Source organism: Nannobrachium achirus, assembly GCF_963921795.1.
Source record: "Nannobrachium achirus genome assembly, chromosome: 21".
Classification (NCBI taxonomy): domain Eukaryota; kingdom Metazoa; phylum Chordata; class Actinopteri; order Myctophiformes; family Myctophidae; genus Nannobrachium; species Nannobrachium achirus.
The window spans coordinates 35,106,347-35,134,216 of record NC_137828.1 but is presented as its reverse complement, the minus strand read 5'-3'; the positions used below and the strand labels follow the sequence as shown (position 1 = coordinate 35,134,216).

At 42.9% G+C, this 27,870-nt stretch overlaps 3 protein-coding genes across 3 annotated transcripts; 1 reads left to right on the top strand and 2 right to left on the bottom strand.

Annotated features, from left to right (window-relative positions):
• Window positions 1-385: 385 nt before the first annotated feature.
• Window positions 386-1,417, bottom strand: gpr12 (G protein-coupled receptor 12; the record flags this gene model as incomplete). Its single annotated transcript, XM_080752129.1, has 1 exon — window positions 386-1,417. The coding sequence occupies one exon, from the start codon at window positions 1,415-1,417 to the stop codon at window positions 386-388; it is 1,032 nt and encodes a 343-aa protein (XP_080608255.1).
• A 2,962-nt stretch (window positions 1,418-4,379) lies between these two features.
• usp12a (ubiquitin specific peptidase 12a) lies at window positions 4,380-20,905 on the bottom strand. Its single transcript, XM_080752270.1, has 9 exons — window positions 20,823-20,905; window positions 9,448-9,528; window positions 9,121-9,334; window positions 8,016-8,251; window positions 6,621-6,697; window positions 6,400-6,483; window positions 5,830-6,027; window positions 5,568-5,646; window positions 4,380-5,451 (listed from the first exon to the last, which is right to left on the bottom strand). Exons 1-9 carry the CDS (start codon window positions 20,868-20,870, stop codon window positions 5,350-5,352), a joined length of 1,119 nt encoding a protein of 372 aa, XP_080608396.1. The 5' UTR covers window positions 20,871-20,905; the 3' UTR covers window positions 4,380-5,349.
• Window positions 20,906-21,999: 1,094 nt separating this feature from the next.
• rpl21 (ribosomal protein L21) lies at window positions 22,000-25,894 on the top strand. The gene is made up of 6 exons (XM_080751569.1): window positions 22,000-22,039; window positions 22,651-22,729; window positions 22,821-22,882; window positions 23,605-23,717; window positions 24,494-24,644; window positions 25,680-25,894. The coding sequence occupies exons 2-6, from the start codon at window positions 22,663-22,665 to the stop codon at window positions 25,767-25,769; spliced, it is 483 nt and encodes a 160-aa protein (XP_080607695.1). The 5' UTR covers window positions 22,000-22,039; window positions 22,651-22,662; the 3' UTR covers window positions 25,770-25,894.
• The last annotated feature ends 1,976 nt before the right edge of the window (window positions 25,895-27,870 follow it).

Sequence of the window (27,870 nt, the reverse complement as noted above, 5' to 3'; positions counted from 1 at the left end):
CTATGTACAGCTGCTGCCTAAACACGGGACACATCTATCGCTCTCTGCAGAACAGGCAGGGCGTGGCCCAGCTTGGATGGTGTCACCCGGTTGGTGGCAGCCATGGCTGGGGAAGACAGTGAGATACCTTTGTGTTACAGTGAGCACAACAAATAAAACAGACTGCCATACATCCAGGCGGGCTATGGATTATTAACCAAATAGCCTCTCTTGGGAACACCTTCAATCCAAGCTGAATCTATAGCTCTCTGCCCAGGGCCACATTATTAACCCTGCTACATCGCTTCATCTTCCCTGCTGCTGCTCTCTTTGACACTCGACAGAGCCAGGCAGGAGCACAGCCAACCTCTAGGGCACCTCTCTCTCCCCACCTGGGTCCATTTGGTCAGACATCACTGGGCGTCCGTGCCCGGTGGGCCACACTGGCCGGCACACAGCCACAGCACACCAGCCACAAGGCCTTCTGGATCTCCTGGTTCCTGAAGGCATAAATGACCGGGTTGATTACGGAGTTGTAGGTGGCAGGCACCAGCGTGGCATAGGTGTAGAGAGGAGGGTAGGTGTAGTCCGCTATGAGGGAGTAGACAGTGAACGGCATCCAACAGGCGGCGAAGGTGCCCAGGATGATGGCCAAGGTGGACACGCCCTTCCTCGTGGTGACGTAGTGGGGCGTGGCGGCCAAATAGTGGTGCTGGAGGGCGATCTGGTGCGCGTGGCGCATCACGATCTTGCAGATCTGCACGTAGAGCTGCAGCATGAGGCCGAAGAGGAGCAGGAAGGAGACAGAGAGCACCGCCACGTTGTTCTTGGTGAGTGGCCGCACCACGCTGCACGTGGCCTCCTCCGCCAGGCAGTTGACCCCGGTGACGGGCAGCAGGCCCAGGCACAGGGACAGCCCCCACAGCAGGAACAGCATGGTGTAGGTGAACGCCGCCGTGCGCTCCGAGTTGTAGGTGAGGGCATAGTAGAGCGACAGGTAGCGGTCGATGGTGATGGCCAGCAGGCTGAAGACGGAGGCGGAGAAGGACGCCACCACCAGGCCCACGGTCAGCAGCTGGGCCGAGTCGGAGCGTAGCAGGTAGGCACAGGTGAAGTGGAGCACCAGGCCAAGGCCGGCCAGGAGGTCGGCCAGCGCCAGGCTGCCGATCAGCAGGAACATGGGCGCTCGGAGCGCGGGGTTCTGCCAGATCACCAGGACCACCAGGGCGTTCTCGCAGGCTATGAGCGTCCCGGAGGAGCACAGCACAATGTCCCAGGGGTTGACCAGCAGGGGCAGCGGAGGGCTGGGGGGGAGCAGCTCGTCCGGGGTGAACGTTCCCAGTCCCGTGCCGTTCTCCACCAGGACCCCGCCGCCGCTGGCCCACGCCGTGGAGTCAGGGCTCAGCCAGCCGGGGGTGACAGACGCATCCTCACTCATGGTGCCCCAGTCTGGAAAATAAAGACGCACGCACGCACGCACGCACGCACGCACGCACGCACGCACGCACGCACGCACGCACGCACGCACGCACGCACGCACGCACACACACACACACACACACACACACACACACACACACACACACACACACACACACACACACACACACACATACACACACACACATGCATACATGCATGAACATAACATTTAATCACGCACAAACACAAAGAGACGTGCAGATATGTACACAAAAACACAGAATACTGGAATGATATTCTGTTTCATTGGCAACCTGGCATGTATTTTCACTCTTTCACACAATATGGTGCATATTATACAGTGACAGCTGGTCTAGCCTATATGTGCAAAGCCCCCCCCCCCCCCCCCCCCAAGTGTGTGTGTTAGTGTTAGTGTGTGCGTGCACATGTGTTCGTGCCTGTGTTTGTGGTGTGGCTCAGTGGCTGTAGGCCTATTTGTTCTCAGTTAACATCAGCCCAACTAAAGTTAGTATCACAAAAGCAAACACATTATGCAGGATCACAGGCAAACTTCACTTTGTCATAAAGGCAGGAATAACCAGTTTAGCTTAACCAGAAATAGCCTCTACATTTTCTAGAAAGCAAGAAAGATGTGAGCAACAAAACAATTTGTATTTAGTTCTCTTCTCTCACCAAACAGGTTATCTTGTGATGAGTTGTGGATTTAGCACGCCAGCCTTAATTCAAAGCCCCATTACATAGCCTATATTGGCTTAAACAATGGTTCAAAATAATTTGAAATAAAGACTCTCAATGGTTCAACTATAGATTAACCTATAGGCCCATGTCATACTCATTACATTAAGGAGAATGGGAGAAAAAAAGAAAAGGAAATCTGCACCAGACAGCCAGATGGACGGAGAACAGCTATCAATAAGCCCTCACCGGTCCTGCCAAAATTCCACGGTGCTGTCATCCCGCCAGACTAAGCATTCCTCCTCATTCATTCATATAGGATCCATCCTACCAACCGCACCCGTCATGGAAATAGCCTCTGTGTCGCAACCGCCATATGGCCGTTATTATGCATGGTTTGCAGTGCACCTTGCATGAGAAAAACACTCAGCGGTTGTTCCACGTCAGCGAAAGGGCTGAAAAAACATAAACCCTAGTGCATGCCCGTGATCATTTTGATTTTATCTCATTTCACCGCCAGATATATTATTATTAGCCTACCTTGACTGCGTGAGGCGAGGCTTCCGTCTAGTAGGTGGATCGGCAGCCTCGTATGTCCATCTTCTTCATACGGATGGTCTGGCGGCAGGTGCATGCAGCGCCAGCGGCCAGATATGAGATGCAGGCAGCGCGCTGGATGTTGATGTTCTCTGGAGCAGCAGTGATGATGGAGCAGAGCGCGTCTAAACGGCGCATCGCTGTGGAGTGTGGACTGCGGCTGTGCAAGAGAACAGCGAGCTGAGCAACACAAGGAGGGGGCGGAAGATACTCGGGAGATGTGCGTGTGATGTGTGTTGTGGTTGTGATGGTGATCAGTGCGGAGCTTAGGCAGCTAGGCTACTTGAGTAAAAGTATGTTATATACTTAAAACACCAATCACCAATCTTGTAGATCGGCTATTTTCAATTATAAAACAGGGCTAAAGTGGTTGTATGTTTTATAATATTCTAATTTATATCTTGAAAGTAACTAGTAATTCAAGTTTTCAAATAACTTTAGTGTATTAAAAAATACAATATTTATATCTGAGATGTTGGAATAGAAGTAAAAGTATGGGAAATTGGAAATATCATATCCATGTAAACACTATTAAAATATTATTTTGGGTTAGGGTTAGTGTGTCATCTTTCAATATAGCTTGTTATCAATTATAAAAATGTTAAAATTCACTTATTAGACCTACATGTCCTATGGGCCTAATGAAGACAATGGACAATGATGTTATCTGGCTATAACAGACTAATATTAGAAAACAATTCCAAAAATAAATTTGGTTTTTTAACTTAATTTTTTCTTCACATTATCAACAAAAAAGTGACACTTGTGGTGTTACGGATCAAAATTGACCCATACAGTAAAGATGGTAAAGTCATTTATTTTCATAAACCCAAACATTATTTTACTCCTGATAGCAAATGCAAATTGAGGTGCCTCTCTCTCTCTCTCTCTTTGAAATATTAAAAACAAATATATATATATATATATATATATGTATCCTATAGGCCTATATGCGAGTTGACTGTTTGATTTGAGTCAAATGAGGGTTTTCTACATTTTGCAGATACAATGTGATATGGATTGTTTTAATGCATGTCACATTTAATCTGAAAAATTGCAAATGTTTGCTCGCTCAGTTTCACACTAGTGAAAGCATTTGGAAGACTGCTGTGCTGTGCGCTTGGCTCCCGACTGAGCCCAAGATGCAGGATGCAGAGCCAAGGCCCCCTGTGAAGGCTTTCTATTTTTGTCCTGTCTGTCCTATAAACAGTAATGATGATCTGTGTCATGATCAACCTCCTCCCCTCCCTCTATGTCACTCTCTCTCATCCTCCATCTTCTCTACCTCCTTTCTTCACCAATGTGGCATAGGAAAGGAAAAACATTTTTTAACGGAATAACAAAAAAAATCTGTTAGCTGGCACAGCAATGCTTGCATCTGTCTGAGACACAGCATTATCCAGTGAGTGGGTTGTTTTGTAGAGAACCTGCTGCGTCTGAAATTGATTTGTCTTAGATCCTGTTGCAGAAGTCAAGCTTGGCTAACGAGCCACTAGGTGGCAATGTTGAGCTTATATGAGTCATCAGTGCGCAAACGTGGGCAGGCACACGCACACGCACACACACACACACACACACACACACACACACACACACACACACACACACACACACACACACACACACACACACACACACACACACACACACACACACACACACACACACACACACACAAATTTATTAGCTTTTATTTATTTTTCTTTAAAACAAAAAATTTTCGCTTCACAACAGGCCTTTTCAAGCAAACCCTTAATTGATACTCTATTGTGCAAGGGAGTTGCTTGCCAAAACGAACGTATCTACAGTACTTTTAGCTTGTAGATCAGATCTTTTTGGCAAGCAACATCATTGTACAGAGTATAAATTACATTAAACTTGCCAACACCTACAAAACGGTATCAAAAGTGCACCATAGTGTCAATACAACTTTTCATGGTCTATATTATCTTCTTGTAATATTTATACAAATACCATTCTGTACACTGTAGAAATACACAATCTGGTGTGCCCCAGAGTTGGGACACTCACCTTCCCACCCTCCTATCCAGTCCTAAAGGTGGCTTACGCCAAGAAGACTTTTGAAGAATTGCAGAGTTAATGCCTGATTTCTACTTATTTTTGTGCACGGAAAATAGCAGATCTACAAGCTTACAACCTGCACTCAACTAAGTATAAATCGGGCATTGCAGTGTGAGAGGGGGGGGGACACCAGGGCCAATGTTACATCATATAATTAAATACCCATTCACCCAACACCCGATGCAAAAACCAGCAAGCGCCACTCGTACAACCTATACGAACCTCTGTACAACCCTCATTTAATGCATTATTAAGCCCCCCTCCCCTCCTAAAACAATCTCAATACAACGTTCATTCGTTAAATCACTACAGCTTATTTGTCCCTGCAGCAACATCAGCATCCAGCCAGAGATGAAAAGGGAGAAGAGGGCAGGAAGAAAACAGAGAGAGGGACGGTGGGCGTTCAGGCCAGGGAAAGTTCTGAGGCTGAGCTGCGGCACTGTGTCGGTAAAAAGCACAGTTATGAAGTACAGCTGTGCAGCGGGCAGGTTATGTATAGTCCACTACTCCCACAGTGAAGGAGGAGGAAGGGGGAAGAGCTTTACTCCCGGTCGCCTTGTGGAACGGCGTTTCTCAGTCCCTGGACTGGTAGAAGAGGATGTAGCCCGATTCAGAGTTCTTGGAGATCTCCGAAGTGAGACCGTAGAACTCCTCTATGGCCTGGGCGTCAATTTTCTACAGGAACGAGAAGACATCCAGTGGATTAGTGGATCGAATAACAAGTGAAATGTCAAACACACACAGACAAAATACACATTGTAATAGAAATGTGATCATGCTGTGTGACTCACCTCTACAATGTCATCATCAAATAGCAGCCAGAAGTCATGACTCTTTACAATGGCAATATAATGACCCCTATTTGGACCACTGGAAAAAAAAGAAAAAGAAAAAAAAATCTAATTAGAGGTTTCCTTTTCAACAACCATTTCTGAATAACAGATTGATAACAAATCACACAATATAGTTAAACAAATATTCAAGGAGCAGTTTAGACCATATATATATATACTCTATATTTTGTTGTTGTTTCAGGTACACTGCCCCACACACCTCCCACAATGCACCACCACGGCAACGAGGTCGTACAGCCTCTCAGGATTGGTGGCGTCTCCAGAGGTGTTGAAGAGGCGGAGCTCCAGCGGGAAGACAACACGATAGGACAGCTTGGTGTAGCGTTGCAGCTGCTCCATGTACTTGAAGCGCTTCAGATGCAGAGCGAGAATCATAGGGAGCTTCTTCACGCGCATCCTACAAACACAATGACCACATCAGTGCCAGTGTGTCTAATTTAGCATTCACATACAGTACATGTAAACACCCAGTAGCAGCAGGTGTATGTCCAAAACTGTGACTTTTCAGGAAATGTATCATGAAAAACATTATCTGTGTTCCAAAGGAACCAGAGTAGTTATTATTAGACTATTATTAGGCTGTTGTTAATATTTTTCATTGGTTTAAATAGTTATAAAACCCAGAGACAAGACTTTCAACCTGTCCTTAAAGGCAAAAATGTTTTTTTGTGAAATAATAATGAAAGTAGCAGATCTACAGGATCACAAGCTTGTAGATTGTCTATTTAATAAATAAAATAAAATAAAATGATATGATATGGAGACTGACCTTTTGTGTGCCTCCTGTTTGCTTCTACATTCTTCACAGTAGTACTTGTATTCACTGCACAGTGTCTCTGTGTTACTGAAACCTCTGGGATGGAGAAGATGATAAGATGTCTGTCAATATGCAAGCGTGAGTCAGCCAGCCAGGGTCTAAATAAATATGCATATCAAGCACTGGGAATAGTGCCTGATATCCATCTACATATGCAGAGGCATTTGCCTTACCTGAGACAGTGGGTTATGGAGGTATTCTGTTCTACATCCACTGACAGGTCCAGAAAATCCTCATCTTTGCTGCTTATCTGAGCACAAAAGTTGAATTACGTCAAACTATTAGAGCCCCATTACATAGCCTATATTATATAGGCTTAAACAATGGTTCAAAAATAATTTGAAATAAAGACTCTCAATGGTTCAACTATTGATGAACCTATAGGCCCATGTCATACTCATTACATTAAGGAGAATGGGAGAAAAAAAGAAAAGGAAATCTGCACCAGACAGCCAGATTGACTATTATTAATCTACTATTAAAAAATATATCCCAACAACTCAAACAACATCTGTTGAACCAGAGCAAATCGACATGAAGAGGTTGAAAGAGAGGCTTGTGTGCAGTGACAATAAAGATCCAAAAGTTAAAACATGCACACACAAAACCACATAATATATATACAATGAGGTACAGCTTGTAAGCATCAGGTATTCGAGGCATGAGCTACAAAGCCAAACGTGTGGGTAGCGCCGACCAGAATTTTGCCAAAATGGCTTGCAATATACGGTTCAGCTGGCATTTACTCTCGTTTTGGGCTTCCCTAATCTCTCAAGACAGCCTCAGAGCGCTACGGAAGAGAGACAGACCGATAGGTGTCGCCCTTTCTTCTTTGACGATGGGTTCCCAGATTGGGGCTACCCTGACACTGAGCTTAAAATTAACAAAGTGTAAAAATGGCCAATATGTGTTGTTTTTTTCTTTTCCTTATTACTGTGGTAGAGTGCAATAACTCAATGAGCCAAGCTACAAAGGTGACCACTAAAAGAACGGTATTGCAGGCCTGCCAGGCCATGTTAATGTTTTTGTGAGGGGTGCTACCCACACGTTTGGCTGTGTTGCTCATTCCACGAATGCCAGATCCTTTCAAGCTGTATCTCGTTGTAAAGGTGACGAATCAATGATAACAATGATATAAAACACAATACAAATTATTAAAGGGGAGATATAATGGACCGAAGTCAAGTTTCCTTTCTTTTTGTGCGATTTTAGTTTCATTGTTTGACACCACAATCATCAGTGTATTTTGGATTCATGTCAATTTGTGTTTCCAGATATTTAACCACTTGAACTGTCAATACTTAATATAAACCTTTTACTCTGTACTCAGTCTGCTCTTTTCCCCTCTACACCAAACCTCTTTGCCGAAAATAGCTGATCTACGGAGTTGTGAGCTTGTAGATCTGCTATTTTTGGCTACAGTTCTCAAAATATGGACACTAGAAGATTTGGAGGACCCCCAGTAGTAACTCTGAGGACCCCCTAGGGGTCCCGGACCCCCTGTTGAAGACCTCTGATATAGAGTTTAATGCCAATCAGATGCCAACATGTGAAAAAAGGTGTCTCACTGTTTCACAGGTGAGGCAGCGCGTCTCGTTGGTCAGTGTGCCTTGGAAGATCTCGTGAACCCAGGTGGGCGCGGGGGTGGCGTTGCTGTTGTTGTTCTGGGAATCCAACGTGCCATTTGCCAGGCGGCCATTGGTCTTGTCCTGCTTCCGCTCTTCCTGCAGAAGGTCAGCAATGGTGTTCAGCAGATAGTTTAGGAACTCGTGGGCATCCTGCTGCATGTAGTTATCAAACAGCTCTGAGAAAGAAAGAAAATAAAGTGAGAGGGAGAGAGTTAGTTCGGGAACTCATCGGCATTCTTCCATAGCTAGTTGTCAAACTGCTCTCAGATAGAGAGTAACCAGACAGAGAAATTGAGATCTGGAGACTGAAATGTATAAGGTATCCAGGCATATAGATTTACCCAATGTGTGAATGGTATTCACTCTGGCATGGTACATGGTACAATGTTTTACTCTATATTAATAATGAACTGACTATCATGGCAGGGCTATGGAGTCCACCTGTATGCTTTGCTGAGGTATGATGTACGTGTATGTTGTGTGCCTGTTACAGCGCTGTAAATACATCTTTCTGTTATCATTTAATATTGCACCTGAGTCAAGGAATTAACTGATCTTTTCAATTCCGCTATAATATTAGACATATCCTTGCTGATTTCCACGTCACCTCCCTTTGTCTGGGTGGAAGTGATGAGCGCCCGCTACAGCCAGTGTTTACATTGTGTAGCTAGCTAACTAGCCTGCTAATGTTGCCTACAGTAGCATATCACACACATCATTGTCAAGTACTAGTATTGCAGTTTTGTAGCAGGTAATAACCTTTCTGTCCATCACGACTTGCCAACTCGAGACGGTTTGATTGTCGATATGCAAGCAAGGCCAAAGGCTGCTCGCAACGGGATTAGACACTCCGCCGAGAGGCGCAAATGACTAAAACAGTTGTTCCAACAATGACCCGTCCCATGCATTTCTGCTGAAGTACATTATGGTTGCCACCACAAGTCTTCTTCATGTTTCTCTTTTTCACTGACTATCTTAAAACTAGAACCCTTTGCCTCAGAGTAAGATAGATGAAGTGTACAGTACATCTTGTTTTGTGTCTCACCGTTTTCTTTGCGTAGCCGTGTGATGAACTTCTTGGGCGGTATGACTCCCACTTTCCTTTTCTGGTTGGCGATGCTGTGGAACAGGTCAGCCAGGCAGGTGAGCAGGTTCTCCTTGCGTCTTGGCTGACTGCGGTATGCCAGGATCTTTTCGCGGAACGGCCGGCAGAAGTACAGAGCCTGCAGGACTGAGTTACAGTAGCAGGTGTTCCCGAACTGAAAAGAGCATCACAAAAGACTTCAGAGGTCAGAGGACTAATCAAGTGTCAATTAAGACTGACACACACTAAGCAGGAACACTCAAGCTTTAAAGTATATAATTAACTTACATTGACGAGGCCAAAGTAGTGCTCATTGACAGGAAACTGCTCGGAGCCAATTTCTTTCTCCAGAGCAGAGGCATTGGCGCCCTGAAGAAAAAAAAACAATTCAGTTGTTGACAGTTGTTGATTGTTGATGATACACTGCATTAAACATGTAATCACCTATATGTCACAAGTAAAACGCCTTAAGGGCAAGAAGTGATCGCAGATCGCAGGGAAACATAATTTAAAAAATTGTCAGTGTAAATCTGGCGATGTACATTACACACACAGACACACACACACACACACACAGAGACTAGGACTGTATTGACTCAGGACCCAGGCAGGGGTCACAGCTGAGTGCAATCAGTGCAGTGGAGCAGTGCAAACAAGACTTAGGCCTAGGTCAGACGGAGCTGGATATTTCATATATCCCGGTTTTTCAGATATCCACATAGAAAAATATCTAGGTCCACACGACAAAGATATCTAGGTCTAAAATAATCTGAGTCCCCAGACCTCCACTAGGGGGACAAGAACACACACAGTTAAGTCTTCAGAGATATCCGGGTTTCATGTCTACATGGATCCAGTGAATCGCATATTTTTCAATGTCTTCACTTATTTATCCGGTTTAAAAAATATCCAGTTTCACGGCCGAAATATCCAGCTTTGTGTGGCTGCAGGCCCCAACCGCTAGGGATGGATATCGTTCACCTTTGAATCGATACAATACCTTTTTCGATACCTGGGAATCGATACGATACCCTTTTCGATACTTTTTATGTATTATTATTATAATTATTATTTTGCCTTTTTCTATGGGCTATTTTACACACCAAAATAGGTTATTAAGCCATTTATTCAGCCATTTTCATACGATACAGAAAGGCTTCTTCAACACGGAAAGAGTGGGGACTCGCTGCTGCGGTAGAGCAGAGGCGATGATGATGATCACACAGTGTGGCAGAGTGGAGAGTATAGACGTTGGATAATCATCATAATAATAAACATTATAGGCTATTGTCGCATTACAGGCAGTGTGACAGGCAAGAGTAACGCGTGACACAATTGCCGCAGGTTTTCACAATAACTGTGACCTGCAGTCACAATAAGTCGGTTCAGATGCAGGTGCGTTGGATCATGACAACTGAAGCAATCATGAAAAAGTGTTTCATAAACAAATGAAGCAATCATGAAAAAGTGTTTCATAAACAAAAGGTCCTGCACACTGCTCTTGCTCATCAGCATCAGCTTTTATTAATCAAAGTGACAGACGTTTCGGTCCCTCTGGACCTTCATCAACGAAAAAAACATTGCATGGATGCACCTGTGACGTATACTTAGTGATGTAGCCCAAGCTCATTGGGGTTAACATCACAGACATAGAAAGGTAGACGCCTCTTCCGGCTGGGGGGTGCTGGTCCAAGACTCCTGGCAAGCCTCCCAATAACTCTACGTAAGCCTCCAGAATTCTGAGGCGGGGCTCTTGGGAATTCTGAAGGACGCTTCCTTGTGCGTCACAGAATGGGAAGCTCGGTAGTCCAATCAGATGCAGGACTGGCAGGACTCCCTCTTTCCCATTGGAGGGGGCAGTTTGCCTTCCGCAGTTCCACAGTTATGCACTTCCGCCAGAGGTGTTTGACCAGTCGCGCTAATGAACTGCAGCGGCGGAGGAGGTATCTAGCTTTTTATATCTGTGGTTAACATCATACCCCTAACCCCTCACTTGGGTGACCTAGTCGGGGTTGATCAAGTCCCGACTTACGTCCCAGTAGCTAACCACGATCAGTCCCATTAGGGAAAGATGGGACCATTCACTCCACCACTCCTGAACTACTCTGCCGAGACTGGGAGAGGAAATCTGGCACATGGAAGGACAATGCTCTGTGGATTGACTCCTGTCCGGGCACCTCCTATGTCTCACCAGGTCCACTCCTGCTCTCACCAGGTTCAGGACCTGTCCGTTGCACCTGACTCCAGCCCCAGACATTTCACTCAGGAGTGGTGGATTCTTGAGCCGCAATGGTACTGCAGGCTCCACCTAGGCAACGGTGGTGCTGCAGGTTTCGCTTGTGGCTTGAATGGCCCTCCTAAAGGCCTAACCGTGGGTTTGTTGGGCTTCTTCCTCACGGAAGACACAGTCTAACCCAGGGGTGCCCAACCAGTCGATCGCGGTCGACCGGTAGATCGCGGGCTGGTTACCAGTGGACCGCGAGATGATTTCAAATAAATAATGTATTAATTCGGGGGGGGAGGACATACATCGGGCGTTTCAGTGAAACGACTCCGAGCGAGTGGATGATGTTGACTGAACTCAACTCAACGTGTAGCAGAGCATGTGAGCGGAGTGGAGCGGCAACTAAAGCCGCTCCGCGCTCCAGAGGGCTCTTGTCCCGCTCGCTCATCGCTCTGGTCGGCCACCGCACCGCTCCCCGCCGCTCCGTCGCTCACGTTGATTTTCGCATTTCTCGCTCCGCGCTCGCTCCACGCTCCGCTCAGGGTCGTCAATCAGAGTCACCAGCCAAAATAAAAAAAGGATTTTGCTACCATATGCGAAACACTTTCTCCTTTGCTTTGCACAACAAGTGTTCCCAACACAAATGCCTGCGGTAACGTTACGTGACCCTCGGCTTGATGGAGACCTGCGTTCACTGTTACAAAAGACGCCATCTAATCTAAGGCATTGTATTTTTTAATAAGACGGGCAATATTAAATCCAGCTGGTTATTGATTAATCACCACAACCGAGAGACGGAGGCGAGTCGTGGCGTGTGTTTTTCAATCAGTCTCACTTGAATTCGTATCCGTTGACTGGCTGGTGATATATAACTTAACTGACACAAGGTAGGCTATGTATTATAAACATAGCCTACGTGTGTGGATGAGTGAAATCGTGATAAAGGGAATTCTCTGTCTGTTCTCCTCTCCGTCTCCGCGGTGCCAACAAGGCTTCACTGCACTAGTAGGCTATAGACCGGTTTCTGGGCCCGCCCCTTCCGCTTCAGCCACGTGACCGGCAGACATGATGGAGTCACCCAGAATGTAAACAAAAGGACCACCCACACTGCTAACAATGGACGCGCTGAGCCATCTCACGGTGCCGGAGAGGCAACGATATGACGATAAAATCAAACTAATCGGTGTCGAGAAAATTAACAAAAGGGAGTCTAGTGTGAATACGATTTTTATCTGGCCATCCAATATCCGGACATTGTAAACTATTTAGTGTATATTCGCGCAGTGCTTACACCACAGACCTTCATGGCCTGGAAGCCTACACGTTCTTCACGGCTGGATGGGTGAGAGAACCGCTGGTCACTGTTCTCAAAAACCTCCACGGTGCGAGGGTAAGTTTATAATGTATTTGTTTGGCAGTTTTCAGAAAGCTGCAACAGCAGGCCTGGCCTAGCTCTGGTCCATAGCGTTAGTGGATTTTTCCTAATGCTATGTGGACCAGAGCTAGCCAGGCCTGCTGGCTGCAGCTATACTGCTAACATGCGCACTGACTGCTGCTGTTATACCAATTTATCGCCATAAATATGATTTCAACTGCTCGACTTGAGTTAAAACTATGACTAAAACAACGAGCTAACTGTAAACCTTGCGTTTATAGGTCTGACTGGGTATGGTTACCCTCCTTGAAATGGGTCACGACTATGTGGCTAGTGCTGCCCTGAACGGTGTTGAGCGACATGATGAAAGAAGAACAAAGCGGTCTAAAAGATCATCTGAGGCTGAAGGTAAATGCAATAAACAGTGCAGCATATGATACAGTATATTCTGGTAACCATCACCTCTTTGTGTGGCTGCTATAGGCTACATCAGGAGTAGCTGCTGCTAAACTAATACATGTGATGTTGTCAACTTGCTCGGACGTGGGCTAAAACTATTAATAACAATCGTGCTGTTGTTGGTGAATGTTTAAAGTAAAACCTCGATCATTATAGTTCAGGCCCGTGTGTCGTCAGTGGTATAAACACGTGTTGTTTTTGTTGTAGACTCTTGAGTGTGTGACACATTCTGATTTATTATATTATTGATTATTATTGAATAGTAAATGTATTGCAGATAGAAGTCGAGTCTTGCAGGTTGTGTCTGAAAGGTGAATAGACAAGAGTATATTCTTAGTAACAAAAAAAAAAAACAATAACTCATGCACGTTAGCCTAGCCATCACTTTGGCTGGTCTTCTAAGCAATGTGTTGCGCTATATGTATTTGACCTAACATTGTTATTGTCAAAATGCAATGCACAACCAGGGCCAATAAAAACACAGTATTATAACTAGATATAATGTCGAGGCCTAAGATTGATGCCCAACGTTGTTTTCTCTCCCAACAGTAAACAAACCAACCTAAAGTTTAAGTGTATAGTGCATACATGCATATTTCGAAAAGTGCACATTTAAGGACTTTTTAATACATCTAAAATGACAAATTAACATTGGTTGTCAAATATTAGAGGCAGAAATTGTGAAAATAGCCGATCTACATGCTACATGTAGATCTGCTATTTTCACGTGTATTACCAAATGTAATGCCTCAAATCTTAGTGCTTGTCAGGGGTTGCTGCCTGAAAAGGTTGAGAACCACTGGTCTAGGTCTAGGACACCTTGGCTGAGAGAGATGAAGCAGGCAACCCCACAAAACATAGAATAAAATTGTGTTTCCACAATAAGGTATGGCATTAAGGGGTGGGAAGGAAAATTCTCAGAAAAGCTGAGTTCTATAGTCTGAGAATATAATTATAATCATAAACATTTTCAGAGAGCTTCATAGGCTTGTTTGATAGCGCTGTAATCAGTGTTAGATTAATGTTAATGTGTGAAATTTTCAGACATTTAAAAAGCCATAAGCTTTCTTGGGAAATCCCTTTCAGAAGACTGTACTGTAATGCAGTGCAAACTGTTAATAAAAAAAGAACAAAAAAGACAACAACCGCCTAATAGTTGGTCAAATTGAACAATCACTGTGTACTTGGGCTGCTCTTTTTTCCCTCTACGCCAAAAGTCTCTACCTTTAAAAGCAAGGTGTTGGGAGCTTGTAGATCTGCTTATGTAATAAGTTAAGACCCCCTGGTGAAGAACTTGGCCCCCTGGTTACTGTACTGGGCTGTTCTATCAGTAATCTCACTGTCTTTTTTTCTTTTCTTCTATTCTCAGGCAGCCGAGGGAGACGCCCACCTCTCCTTAGATCATCGCTGAGCAAACTGGGAGGGTGCAGTGCTCTTTTTCATCAAGGCTGCAGTTCGTATCAGAGATTCCAAGACTGTCACTGAAGAGATCCTGTTTCATCATTATACTGTATTATACATAACAAGTGCATAGAGATGTGATAAAAAAATCTGTGATCGTTTTCATAATAAAATAAGAGACATTGGATTTTCCTTTTGTTTTACTTCTAAGAAATAATGTACACAGTTTTAGTATAGAGTTGTGTGAACCTGCGATTTGTAACAAAGTACACCCAGTAAAATCAAATTGTTGATTGTAGCCTATGCAGTTCAACAAACACAGCAAGTACAGCAAGTACTTTTCTCAGTTATTGTCTTGTTTCAGAGAAAGTGGTTCTCAACATTTGGGTCAGGATTCCCATGTGAGCTTGTAGATCGGCTACTTTCTACTTTCACATTTTTATCTGTGGAGTCAAGCTAAATGTAATGCCTCAACTCCTACAGTCCAAGTAAGTGCTTATTAGGGTGGGGGTTCCCCAGTTCAAATATGTTGCAGGGGTCACAGTTTGAAAAGGTTGAGAACCACTGCTCTACTCCAGCAAATAATGGGTGATAATATGTGACAAGGTTATTGTTTTTTATTCACAAGATTTGTTTGGCTGCAGTATCCACAGTGTCCACCTGAAATTGTTCCAATACAATTTGTGCTGTCATATACAAAGGACAGGTAGAATGGATGTTTGGATCTTTACAGAAGGAAGGTAGCTTCATAGATACCTGTTTGAACATATATGTACACAACATGCACTTCAAATAATACAGGTATGGGTCATTCTAAATAGTACATCCATAAAACATCTTAACGACAGTTTCCCTGTGTGATATAATTTACCAGAAACCTAATCTGAAGGGCCTCACGCTTCTTGCTAAAGTATAATGATTTTGCTCCCTACAAATAATTTACCAGAAACTTAATCTGAAGAAGGGCCTCACGCTTCTTGCTAAAGTATAATGATTTTGCTCCCTACAAATAGGAACAATTACTCAAAACTCTTCTGATCTTGTTTCCCAATTTGACTTATTTCAATAACAAGCTCACAATGTATTGTACCCTTACAAGTATGTATCTCTGATAGTATACAAACGGGTCCATTTGTATAATGTTCCAATTCTGCAATGAATCTCTACAGGATGTTTTTATAAGGTTCCCTCATGATTGTATCACAATATATACGATATCTCTGAAAAGGCATATTGTGGAGGCATATCTCCCTCCCCAACTGTCAACAGAGGGGTTAGATTAGTAGTATGATATTTTTAAATGAGATCACATTGATGTATGAATCAGTATTGTGTGTGGTGCAAGGTTGGAGTAATATATAAGTTCCTGTATGCCACTTCTTCCACATCTCTTCTGAGGGCGATTCTTCTATGGACATCTTGGACATCATGGTGCAGTATGGACCGCAGACGGCATCTCGCTCCTGCATCAAATAAATGAATATGCAATTATAGACAACAAAGATGAGGAAAAAAGTTTGAGTGTTCTCACACATTTTTACCAATAAAATGTAAATGTTTCAATAGCTATGTATTTAATCCTATTTCCAGGCCTATAGTAACCATACCATGCAATAATTACCCTTAAACCATTGTGCTATCAAAAATATATAAGCTGTTCCCTACATAGCCCCACAAAAAAAGGTTCTGTGTTCCCCACTCATCCAAAAATTCAGGAAACATGCATTTATAATGATTAACAACTCTAAACACAACTAAAATAATGGGGAGAACTTGTGTAGGCATTTGGACGAGTGGCACCTGGACAAGTAGGCACTTAGGGATGGAGTTGTGGAGACATCTGGGCACTAGGGACATGTGGGCAGACTGGGCAACTGTACAAGTGGGCACCTAAATTACGATTGCCCACATGTTCCAAGTGCCCAGATGTCCCACCATTTCCTGCATTTGAACATTTGGGTCGGAACATAGATCTTGTTTTTGGTTGAGCAGGGAACATATAACTTTTCTTGGGGGTGAAGGGGCTAGCATAGAACCTGGGGAACATATGGAGGACCAATCATTGATCATACTACAGTGTGGCCCAACAGCACAGTGTTGACAAAAACAACACATGGTTTTTACACCACGGACGAGTCATGACCTTAGAGTTATAATAAGTAGGTCACGACACACGGACCTGAACTGTTAATGATCGAGGTGTTATTTTAAACATTGGCCAACAACACGTTTGTTATTCATAGTTTTAGCTCGAGTCCGAGCAGTTGACATCACGTGTAGAACAGCAGCAGTAGCCTACTGACGGCTGCAGTAACTATAGCAGCTGTGCATGGGTTTAGTAGTGGATGTGTTCTTTAGACATTCACCAACATTAACGTTAGTACGTTGGTTTATTCATAGTTTTAACTCAAGTCGAGCAGTTGAAATCACATTTATGGCAATAGATCATAGCAGCCGCAGTGACTAGCTGCTGCAGCCCTGGGCTAGGTATAGCCCTGGCCTTCTAACAGTTTCAGCTTTCTGAAAACTGCCAAACAAATACATATAAACTTACCTTCGCACAGACGTCATGTTATTGAGAGCGATGACAAACGGTTCTCTCACCCATCCAGCCGTGAAGAACGTGTAGGCTTCCAGGCCATGAAGGTCTGTGGTGTAAGCACTGCGCGAATATACACTAAATAGTTTACAATGTCCGGATATTGGATGGCCGGATAAAAATCGTATTCACACTAGACTCCCTTTTGTTAATTTTCTCGACACCGATTAGTTTGATTTTATCGTCATATCGTTGCCTCTCCGGCACCGTGAGATGGCTCAGCGCGTCCATTGTTAGCAGTGTGGGTGGTCCTTTTGTTTACATTCTGGGTGACTCCATCATGTCTGCCGGTCACATGGCTGAAGCGGAAGGGGCGGGCCCAGAAACCGGTCTATTGCGCACGGCTCTGTTTTGTTGGAAACATGCGGCGCGCGGCCCCAATAGGGTCGGCTTGGAGCGGAGCGGAGGAATGGAGCGGAGGAAATTCCTCGCTCCAAAGCCGCTCAGACCCATTTGAATTTGGATCAACCTACCTGTGTGAGTCTGCTTTTTCTCACATGAAGTTCATCAAGTCAAAGTACAGAGCCACAATGACAGATGAGCACTTTGTGGCCTGCCTAAAACTTGCAACCAGCTCATACAGGGGCGTAGCACCAAATTCTAGGCCCCTAGGACAGAAATCTGTATGGGCCCCACCACGCAAGCGGAGAACCGGCCAACCGGGAACACTTTGAACTGTTTTTTTTTCTTGATCTTATGGTTGCAGTCTTTTTTTTTTTTTTTTTTTTTTTCTCCCTGTCTCTGTTCAATGCGTGTTGTGTGCTGAAGCTGATCTACACTCAGGACCGGGGAGGGTGGGGCGAACAGAACGTGAGAGTTGATCTTATGTGCAGGGCCAATGAAAAGACTTTTCCATTTACTTCAGATGATCATAACTGTCTAGAGCACACCTAAGTTTCACAACCATAACATGATGCAGGCGGACGCACAAACCGCAAAACTACTGTAGGTCTCAAAACAACATGATAGCAGGAGCTTAGCTTTGTAAGGGGAGTATACAATATAGAGATCCTCAATTATTTAAATTGTATGCAACAGTCGCTCATTGGTTTTATTCCAGCGGTAATTTTACGTTTTTAGACACAAATGATTTTTTTTTTTTTATTATTATTATTATTGGGGGAAAAACGTTTTAATCCAGACTTTTCGAGGGCCCTGGCACCTTGGGCCCCCCTACCTCAGTCTAACTTTCCTAGGCCCTTCAGCGCCACTGAGCTCATACAACCCTGACTTTGACAAGCTAGCCTCCTCTTCCCAGTGCCAGGTTTCCCACTAAGGTAGAGAGACTGACATGGAATAAAGGACAAAAAAAAAACTATAAAAAAACTATATAAAAAAATATATATATATATAAAAAAGAGAACTATCAGTGACTTGACATAAATCCACAGGTTTTGTGTGAGTGTGTTGTCAGTGCATAATATGCAGAGTGTGCAATAAATGGTCATGCTGTCTGTATGCCCAATGTGAGAAGTTGCAATCGTTTCATTCAATTACAATTCCTACTATACAGTATGATTACAGTACAGTACAGTGAGTACAATGTTATAATATCTATTAATATTTTCTGTTTTTTACATGTATATTGAATGGGTGTTACGGTACATTTTGGGCTGGTAGCCCTCAGCTAGGTGGCACATTTTCAAAGTAGACCTTGGGTCAAAAAAGGTTGGGCACCCCTGGTCTAACCCAACCTGCTCCCCGGTGCCGTCTGCTTTCCGGCTGTCACCCGTCTCTCCAGTGGTCACGAGTGTCTTCAGAGACATTGATTGCTTCAATATATCTTAAGTCAAAAATAGGCTTGCCAACGCTTAACATTCTCAAGGTCATCTACTGTTGGGCGCACATAAAATCAGATAACTGGGGCAGCAGGGGGTGTTGAATGGGAGTAGGACAGAGATGCTACATCCTCAAGTGGGGGCTCCTCATTGAGGTGAGCCAGTGGCAACACAGAAGTGTTAGTAGGGCTTTATTGTAATAAGGACTACAGTAAAATGGGTCAAAGTAATTGGGGATAACTGATGATGCTATTAATGGTTAATTGTGCATCCCGACAACTTTTGCAGTCCAGTTGTCCACCGACTTCTTTAATTTATTTGACAATTAAAAAATATAGCTAATGATGGAAAGTAAAGTGTCACCTGACCTGACTGACCCATATTTCTAAACCCAGACAGGTTTGGTTTAGAAATTCATTCAGGTAGTCAGACAGGGTGGCAACACTTTTGCGTTTTCTATGGTTAAGAAGCCAATCATTCAATGTTTACGTTGAACACTGCATATCCTGGAGTATTATTTACTCAAAAACATTCAACGTCCATAGCGGTCAGCAGCATAAATGAGCCTGGAAAGTGTCCATAACTGCGCAGCTAACCATGTCGTCATTGGTTGCGCTTGTTGTAACCTTAGCTTGTGCGGTGTAAATAATAATAAAAAAAAAGCTTGTGCGGTGTGGAATGCTGCCAATTCAAATCCAGCTGTTTCAAGCACTATAACTGTAAATAAATTATGTAAAGTAACAACGCTGGCTCAACATCTACCCAGCCCAGATGTGTGATCATCCTGCTTCCAGCTGTTGGGATTGGGAACGTAAATGCACGCACATTAGCGAACTCCGACTAGCTTGTTGGCGTTTAGCTGTGTGTTACACGCACGAACACACACACACACACACACAGCTGCAGCAGGTGCACGTCCGTCACCGTGCACGGCCATGCTGTTGCTACCAGGCAGGGTGCTTTAATACTCAGATTAGAACACGTCAAATCGTTACGTGAGATCAATACAATGAGAACAGTCCATCATCGATGAGCTGATCGCCCATGACTACACTACACTACAGAACATAGCAGATCAGAGTGGGTGGTTGCTGATTTGAAAATGCTGGGCTAGCATTAGCTCTGGTCCATAGCTTAAAAGGAGTTCTCCTTAACGCTATGTCACCGATGATCCCTTGCGCCCGCAGGTAAGGCTGCGCACCCTCTCGTCTGTAGTAAAAATAAAACATACAGTTTCACTACTCATCAAAACAAAGACGGCTCGAGGGAGTTGAAAGCCTACTTTCCTTAGTGGGAACACTATGAGCCCCCCACCCCTCGTCTAAAATACACATTTTAGCCAGAAAAGATGATATTTCACCGGAAGGCAAAATCTGGTCAATGGAGTTTTCTATTGAAAAGATCCGTAGAGGGCGGTGTGTGGAGTAGTAAAACATCCGGTGAAATATTTTCTTTTATGGCCAAAAAGTGTATTTTAGACGTGAGGTGGGGAGCTCAGAGTGTTCCCACTGAGGAAAGTAGGCTTTCAAGATCTTAGAACGGTCTTTGTATTGGTGAGTAGCGAAATTGTATTTTTTGTTTTTCCTACAGACGAGAGGCTGAGCAGCCAGGGCTACAGCGGCTGTGAACGCAAAGGCTAATCGGTGACATAGCGCTCAGGAGAACTCCTTCTAACGCTATGGACCAGAGCTAGGGCTAGCATAGCGACCAACAGCTTAACGGGATTTTTCATGTATCTGTCCCAAAAAGACACTCGACAATCAAGTCGCGGCTGTTATGTCAACATGAAGTCTTATCTATAAACACGCACGAATGCCACGTACTCACCATGGTACAAAAAGAGGCAAATTTGGAGACTGTCATTAGGATTTCCATTCGGCTAGCGCCATCTTCCACCCAATCAACGCGTAGGCGAGGGTTGAACTAGAGTGAAGACACCAAGGATGGACAAGTTACGTCATTACCAAGCGTCATGGGGGGGGCCTTGAACCGCAAGATTCTCCCCCTTTTGCTCCCCTTTTTAAATCTATTCTCCTCGTCGTTGCGCGACCCTTTCGCTAGACAACAATAATAAACGCATGCATCTGAAAAGTGAAAACGGTCTATGTCTACACGTCATTTGTCTCGAGGTTACAAACTTGAAACAACAACACTACAACAGGCTACACCAGGGCTACACACGCCTGGTTGTTCATGACGTCACTGGTCTATCCTTGGAGTCTTTATGCTTGGAATGGGGCTCCATCCAGAGCTAACCTCGCCTACCAGTCTTTCTGGAGAGTCCAGAGCTCGTTAGCTTTAGATATCACGCGCTCTGCAATGATTCAAGACTAAATCAAAAGTATCAATTCTGTAATATAGAAATACTCTTTTACAAGTATGGAATTCTAAATGTACTTGAGTAAAAGTACAAAGCTATTGGTATCAAAATATACTTAAAGTACCAAAAGTAGAAAGTACTCATTCATTATGCAGAATGTCCTATTTCAAGTTTATGCTATTTTCAAATGCCCGAAATGTAGTGACTGCTGTGCTGTGGTTATATTTTATTATTTTGTAATAATGATCACATTCTACAAAATAACTAGTTACTAAAGTTTTCAAATTATTGTAGTGGAGTAAAAGTACTGAAAACTGGAAATACTCAAGTAATTACACTACTTCTGAAACATTTGTTTTCATATGTATGGGATTTCTTAGATTTTTCTTTTATTTCTTCATGAAAGTACTGGTGAAAAAAAACATAGAATTGTGTTTTTAATTCATGAAAGATTTTGCTTTTTTGGCTAATGTTTATTGAAAATGTTTTGAAATAATAATAATTAAAAACAAATTGTAGGAAACAAAAAAAAAATGTGTTCGCGATCCGCAAAATGAGTTCCTAGACTTCCTACCGTTCCTACCCACTGTTTGTTGGGAAAACGAACGCACTAATTTAACTCAGGCACTATCGTGGTCTGCCTGGATCCTAAGTTTACAAGGCGGAGTCTGGGGTCCTACGTTCTCTCTTTCCGCCGTACCCGCCATCTTGTAAGCGAACGGGGGTAAGATGTGCTCCGTGCTTAAACATCTTTTACACTTTGTTTTACCATAATATTTGAACCTAATTGCACCGATAAAAGCACTCTAATCATAAGTTATCCTCATAGGTGTGTAACGAGCCTCTCAGTGAGTCTAAAAGAGAAGTAAGACCAGTAGAACTGGTCGGGAGCCGCATCGTGGTTCCACCATAGGGTTCCACATGTGGGCCTAGCAAGCTAGTCCAATGGAAAAGACAACACAAGTTGCATTTCTGGATGACAACCTCATATTTAAACCCTGACTTGAGTTGACAGTCACACGGATGTAATGTAAACGTAACGAGTCGATTCCGTACCACTTATTGCATGTGATGTTAATGTGTTAAGTGGCGTTATTTGTCATTTTAACTGACGTATCATTACTGCCACCACCGAATACAGTTTTTTCATTTCAATTATACACGGGATCTTAACATTACTGACTGTGATTGGTTGATACATTAAAAAAAATTGCGTCCCGTTTAGTGTGGTTTAGATTGGAATTAGAGTGATGTACATTTTTGATAAACTTAAAAGGGTTAGGGTTAGGGAAATTACAGACATGGATGTGAAATGACCTGCCATATCTTCCTCAGTGATCAGGCATCATGACAAACACCAGAGGCAAGAGGAGGGGGACCCGGTACATGTTTGCCAGGAAGTTCCGCAAACATGGTGAGTCCTTTTAACTTAATTAAAATAATATTTTATCTAGGTTTCACATAAAAGTGTGTAGTTACTAAGGTTAATTAATTATATCTTACAGGTCCAATTCCCCTGTCTACATACATGCGCATCTACAAGAAGGGTGATATCGTTGACATCAAGGTAAGACTGACTGTGTAGTAGCAGGTAATGCTAGTTTTTGTTTTAATCGTATGGGTCCTGGGACCTTAGGGTGGTAATTAGACTGGTCATTAGAAAACTGAATTTGACATTAAAGTAATTTATATCGCACGGACAGCTTGCGTTATCCTCTTTCTGCCATGTCATGAGCAACTTTCTGTCAATTAACTCTGAAGCCAAACGTTCTATTGTATTCTTTTGCCGTTTTGTTTTTACAGCTGCTTTACCTATGGGTGCTCATTATCGCCAGCATGTGAGCAGATGAGTCAAAAGTTTGTTTTGGGGAGCTTTCGTTTTATATCACTCAAGTCCTGCGCAAGTGCAATTTTGAAATGGGTGATATGCATGATGGGTGATGTAAAATGAGCACTCTATATCAAACTTTGGTTACATGTAATTCATGTGTAAAACACAGCAAAAACACAATGAAGGATTAACCAGTTGACAACAAGTTGCTAATGTATGACAACATTTGGATTTTTGTGAAACAAAGCTTGTAGAGACTAAGTGGATAACCTTTCATTAAATATAATCAGAACTTTTCAATCTAACAGAGGACTGATGTCAGTGGAATAGAACTGCTTGACAAATCATGATGTGCTTATTTATTTTTTCACTTTTAGGCTCCATGTTGAGCTTGGGATTGTAGAAGAGATTAAATGGGTACACTGACATTTTGTTTTAAAATTTCTGTGACACTCCAGGGCACCGGTACCATTCAAAAGGGGATGCCTCACAAGTGCTACCATGGCAAAACGGGACGTGTTTACAATGTCACACAACATGCTCTGGGTGTCATTGTCAACAAGCAGATCAAGTAAGTAGAAAATATCTTAAGAATTCTGTGTTGTATATTGGTGCTTGCATAATAGCTATCATTTGATTGACATTTGCATTAGAACCCCCATCTTCACTTTGCCACCAGGGCTGTCTATGTCCTCCAGTGGTCATTCTTGTGGGGCATAGCAGCTGTCCTTAAGCACTCCTGCCTAACTGATGTTGGAACTGGGGTTGCAATGAGGATACACTTTGAAGAGACAGTACTTACAAAACGGCAATAACATTAATAGTAAACAAGACTGGGTTAAAACCGCTCGTCTTTAAAGGGGGCCTGTCACCTAAAGGGTTACTGTCACTTTAAGAATCATCTTAAAAAACAAGTTAATATTTTTATGATGTCATTGTGGGGATGTTCAATTATAATGTTCTTGATGGTTGATAATGTAGGAAACAATTCAATGCATTACAAAGTCTCAATTTCACTAGGCTTCAGTTCGATGAAACAATATGATCAGACTTAAATAAATGTTACTGTAACTCATTTACATTTATGAGGAGCATTTCTTTTACAATTTAGATCCCCACCAAAAAATTATACAATGCTCCAAATCTTCAGCAGGTGTTTTCAGGAAATGCCATTTCAGTCAATTTCATTTTGACTTGAAAATGATTGATCATAATCAATAACATCCCACAACGATGCTGTTGAACTGCCATGTACGTGGCGATAAAAGCGTATACAAAGAAAATGTTAGTTCTCTATTTATCTGCTTGTGCGCTTTTGTGAGCTAATTTGATTTCTCCATCCTGCAGGGGCAAGATCCTGGCCAAGAGGATTAATGTGCGCATCGAGCATGTGAAGCACTCAAAGAGCAGAGACAGCTTCCTGCAGCGTGTGAAGCACAACGAGAAGAGAAAGCTCGATGCCAAGTCGGACGGCACCTGGGTGGAACTGAAGCGTCAGGTAGGACAGAATACCAGGAGGGTTTTTGGTTTAGCCTTTGTTCTCCAAGTAGCATGATGGAGTTATCTTCTCACTTGAAGTATGGGAGACATTGAAAAAAGCACTTTTTTCAACATGAACTTGATTAACTTAACATTTCTATCTTCTATTAAGTATGGGGGACATTGAAAAAAGCACTTTTGTCAACATGAACTTGATTAACTTAACATTAATCTTCTATTAATCTGCCTTTGAGCACATGCCACAAAATGAATGAAAAATATTTGGGGAAAAATTGTTAGCCATTGGGGCTGTCAATATTCCATATTCAAAACTATAGTCTAATTTTGAAAATAACAACAGTATGACTGAAAATTAAGGGTTTGAATAAAAAACAATCTGCATCCTGAATTATTGCGACACCCTGGCCCCTGTAACCTTGAACAGCAGCTGCTCTAGATGGAACACAGAGCCATCTGTCTGACACTGCAAGTTGCACCCCTCCATTGCTTTTTGTTAGAATGCTGCACTAAGTGCACACAGCACGGAATCAGGGCTGCACAGATGGGAACATTCTTGGCCAATCTGGGCCATTATAGTGTATTACCTAAACGTATTAAATGAGGCTACATAAGATATGAAGTAGAGTCATTCATATACATTATCTCAAGTGAGTCTGTTTGTAATCACTAATCACACCGTAAAAATGGAGGGAGGTTGGGTGTAGAATATGTTTTTGTTGGTTCTGGTAATCTAATTTGTCATGTATGTTAATTGCCTTAAATCCCTTGTTTTTAATCTAGAATATAGATGGCAAGAACAGGGCATGTACCTCAAAAAATATACCCCGTTTCATGGAACCCCTACTATAAGACTTAAGGCTTTACATTTGTGCACAACCCTTTCAGCTTAAATGTTGTCAAGCAAAAGCATTGCACATTAATATATACATTGGCTTAATGTCACAAAAGGTTTGCAGTTAAAAGACCCCGAGTCTGATATTTATAACATCACTGGTTGTTAGCTTTATTCTTGGGTTTTCTGTCTTTTCTACAGCCCGAGGCACCTCGTGAGGCCCGCTTCGTCACCACCAAGAACAATGCGCCCCAGGTGCTGGCGCCCATTCCCTACGAGTTCATGGCTTAAATTGATGGCTAAAATAAAAATTGTTTGTACACAACCCTTTTTTGTTCTGTTGTTGATTCAAAGTCTATCATCGAATTCATGGTGTAATCTGACGACTAAAATAAAGTGATAATAATTATACACATCACAGCCCTCATTTTCCTGTGTTTCCCTTTTCCCAGTCTGTCGTTTGCTCAGTTAACGAGTCACTTTTCATTATGCTGATCAACTAGTTCATTTTAATATATCATATTACTTGGTTAATTTCCTCCTTTGATCAATGAAAGTAAGGACTTTCTGTTGCACTAATAAACTGAATAGTCCATCGATAATAACCATACCACATCCAGTGTATTGCTTGGGTGGAGAATGCTGAACCAAAAGATGGAGTAATCTATAAATTAGGTGTGAGGTATAGGCTATGTACTACATTTTCAATATGGCGTGCAGTAGTTCTGAGGTATACCTCTGTAAATCACTTTGGATTCAGAGCGTCTGCCACTCTGCCTAAATTCTATACCACATGACATTTTTTGTACTGTAGTTGAAGTAGATGGCACTTGCTATCTGTATTAATACAGTAAGTAAATAATGGGATGTATATAACTACAACATCTAAAATTGACTGGTGTTCACCAGAACACCTTTTGGGGGACACTGAATTGGACTCAAGTCAGTGGGAGATGGGGAAAATGGTAAATGATCCGTGTCCAGTAGAGGTCAGTATGCACCATGATTAAGTCCCTCATACTGGTTAATGTGCTGTCAGGTTCACTCAACTATTCAAATCACCCTTGGAGTTTTTCTGGTAGTCTCTTATGGATGCATCTGTCACTGTGGACACAAGAATCATCAATTCCTGGGCCTCAGTGGGTACCATTTAGACATTTCTGTTAATACTATTTTATAAACGTAACGAATATTTAATAGTGTCCTGTTTTACTCCACATTGAAATATTTGCTCACTTATTTGATCAGCCATAGGCACTGTTGTGTATGAGCTGTCAATGTAAAGATCTCGTAGTGTGTGTGTGGGGACCACCCCTTGCTATCTTGACATTTGCTGTTTAATCAGTGGAGGCTGAATGGCTGACTGGGTATGTGACAAATAGGTTATCTCATCCCACCTCGGTACTTTACCCAATATTTACACCAATTAGGACCGGTTTACAGAGATAGCAGCAGCAGCTGGGAGAATGAAGCTCTGTGCGCGTGGGTGGCAGTGTGTTTCATAGTGAGGATTCTATATGCATTAAAGAATCTTGTACCCTATCTAAAGCATATTTAGGGAACATGATCCAATCACACCACAATGATTTATTTTTCTACAGGTCAAAACGTTTCTATATCCCTACTCCCCAGGCCTAAAGGTCAGGGAATCTAGACACAGGCCTTATCAGGACAGAGTAATAAGTACCCAACAACCCAAATAGATAATACTAGGAAACTCTGAAACCAAAATTCGGTGCAATCAATCAACAGGTACGTGACAACCAAAGTCTTTGTTATTGATTAGTATTGGTTGAATCTAGGTTGTAGTATTTAGATAAGCAGTGCTGGGAGTGAATTGTCTAATTGTTCACATTCCTGCAACTTTCAGTCATGGTGAATGAATCCATTAATCATTCTTTATATCATGATTAGTCTTGTATGGTAATATCATTTGAGCCGTGTGAATAGAGACATGACTTGTGTTTCACCTGTTTTGCAAAACCTTTTGAACATTGATCTATTGACTCATATATCACTGCATCAACTCACCTAATCACAATGGAAATTAATACCACTACAATACTGGTAGCCTATATTCAATTTGGTTTAAGAAACAGGATAAGATGTTGATTTCCTTTGTGCAAAATATTATAATATATTTGATTGACTGCCTATAAATCCACAATTGTGTGTGTGTGTGTGTGTGTGTGCGTGTGTGTGCGCGTGTGCGTGCGTGCGTGCGTGCGTGTGTGTGTGTGTCTGTGCGCGCGTGCGTGTGTGAGAGAGTGAGTGAGTGAGCCTGGGCGCATGCGCATGTGTTCTCACAGATAGGCCCTTCATGTGTAGCTGACTCATGGAAGTTACTGATTGAAGGAGGAAAAAGTAAACAGTAGAGAGAGAGGGAGAGAAA

Bases quoted from the DNA above. Each gene is read 5' to 3' on its own strand.
- usp12a (XM_080752270.1), bottom strand. From the start codon at position 20,870: ATGGAAATCCTAATGACAGTCTCCAAATTTGCCTCTTTTTGTACCATG. The intron at 9,529-20,822 runs GTGAGTACGTGG...TTTTTTCTTCAG, and splicing joins TTGCCTCTTTTTGTACCATG to GGCGCCAATGCCTCTGCTCT. The intron at 6,028-6,399 runs GTCAGTCTCCAT...TTGTGTTTGTAG, and splicing joins AAACAGGAGGCACACAAAAG to GATGCGCGTGAAGAAGCTCC.
- rpl21 (XM_080751569.1), top strand. From the start codon at position 22,663: ATGACAAACACCAGAGGCAAGAGGAGGGGGACCCGGTACATGTTTGCC. The intron at 22,883-23,604 runs GTAAGACTGACT...GTGACACTCCAG, and splicing joins GTGATATCGTTGACATCAAG to GGCACCGGTACCATTCAAAA. The intron at 24,645-25,679 runs GTAGGACAGAAT...TCTTTTCTACAG, and splicing joins GGGTGGAACTGAAGCGTCAG to CCCGAGGCACCTCGTGAGGC.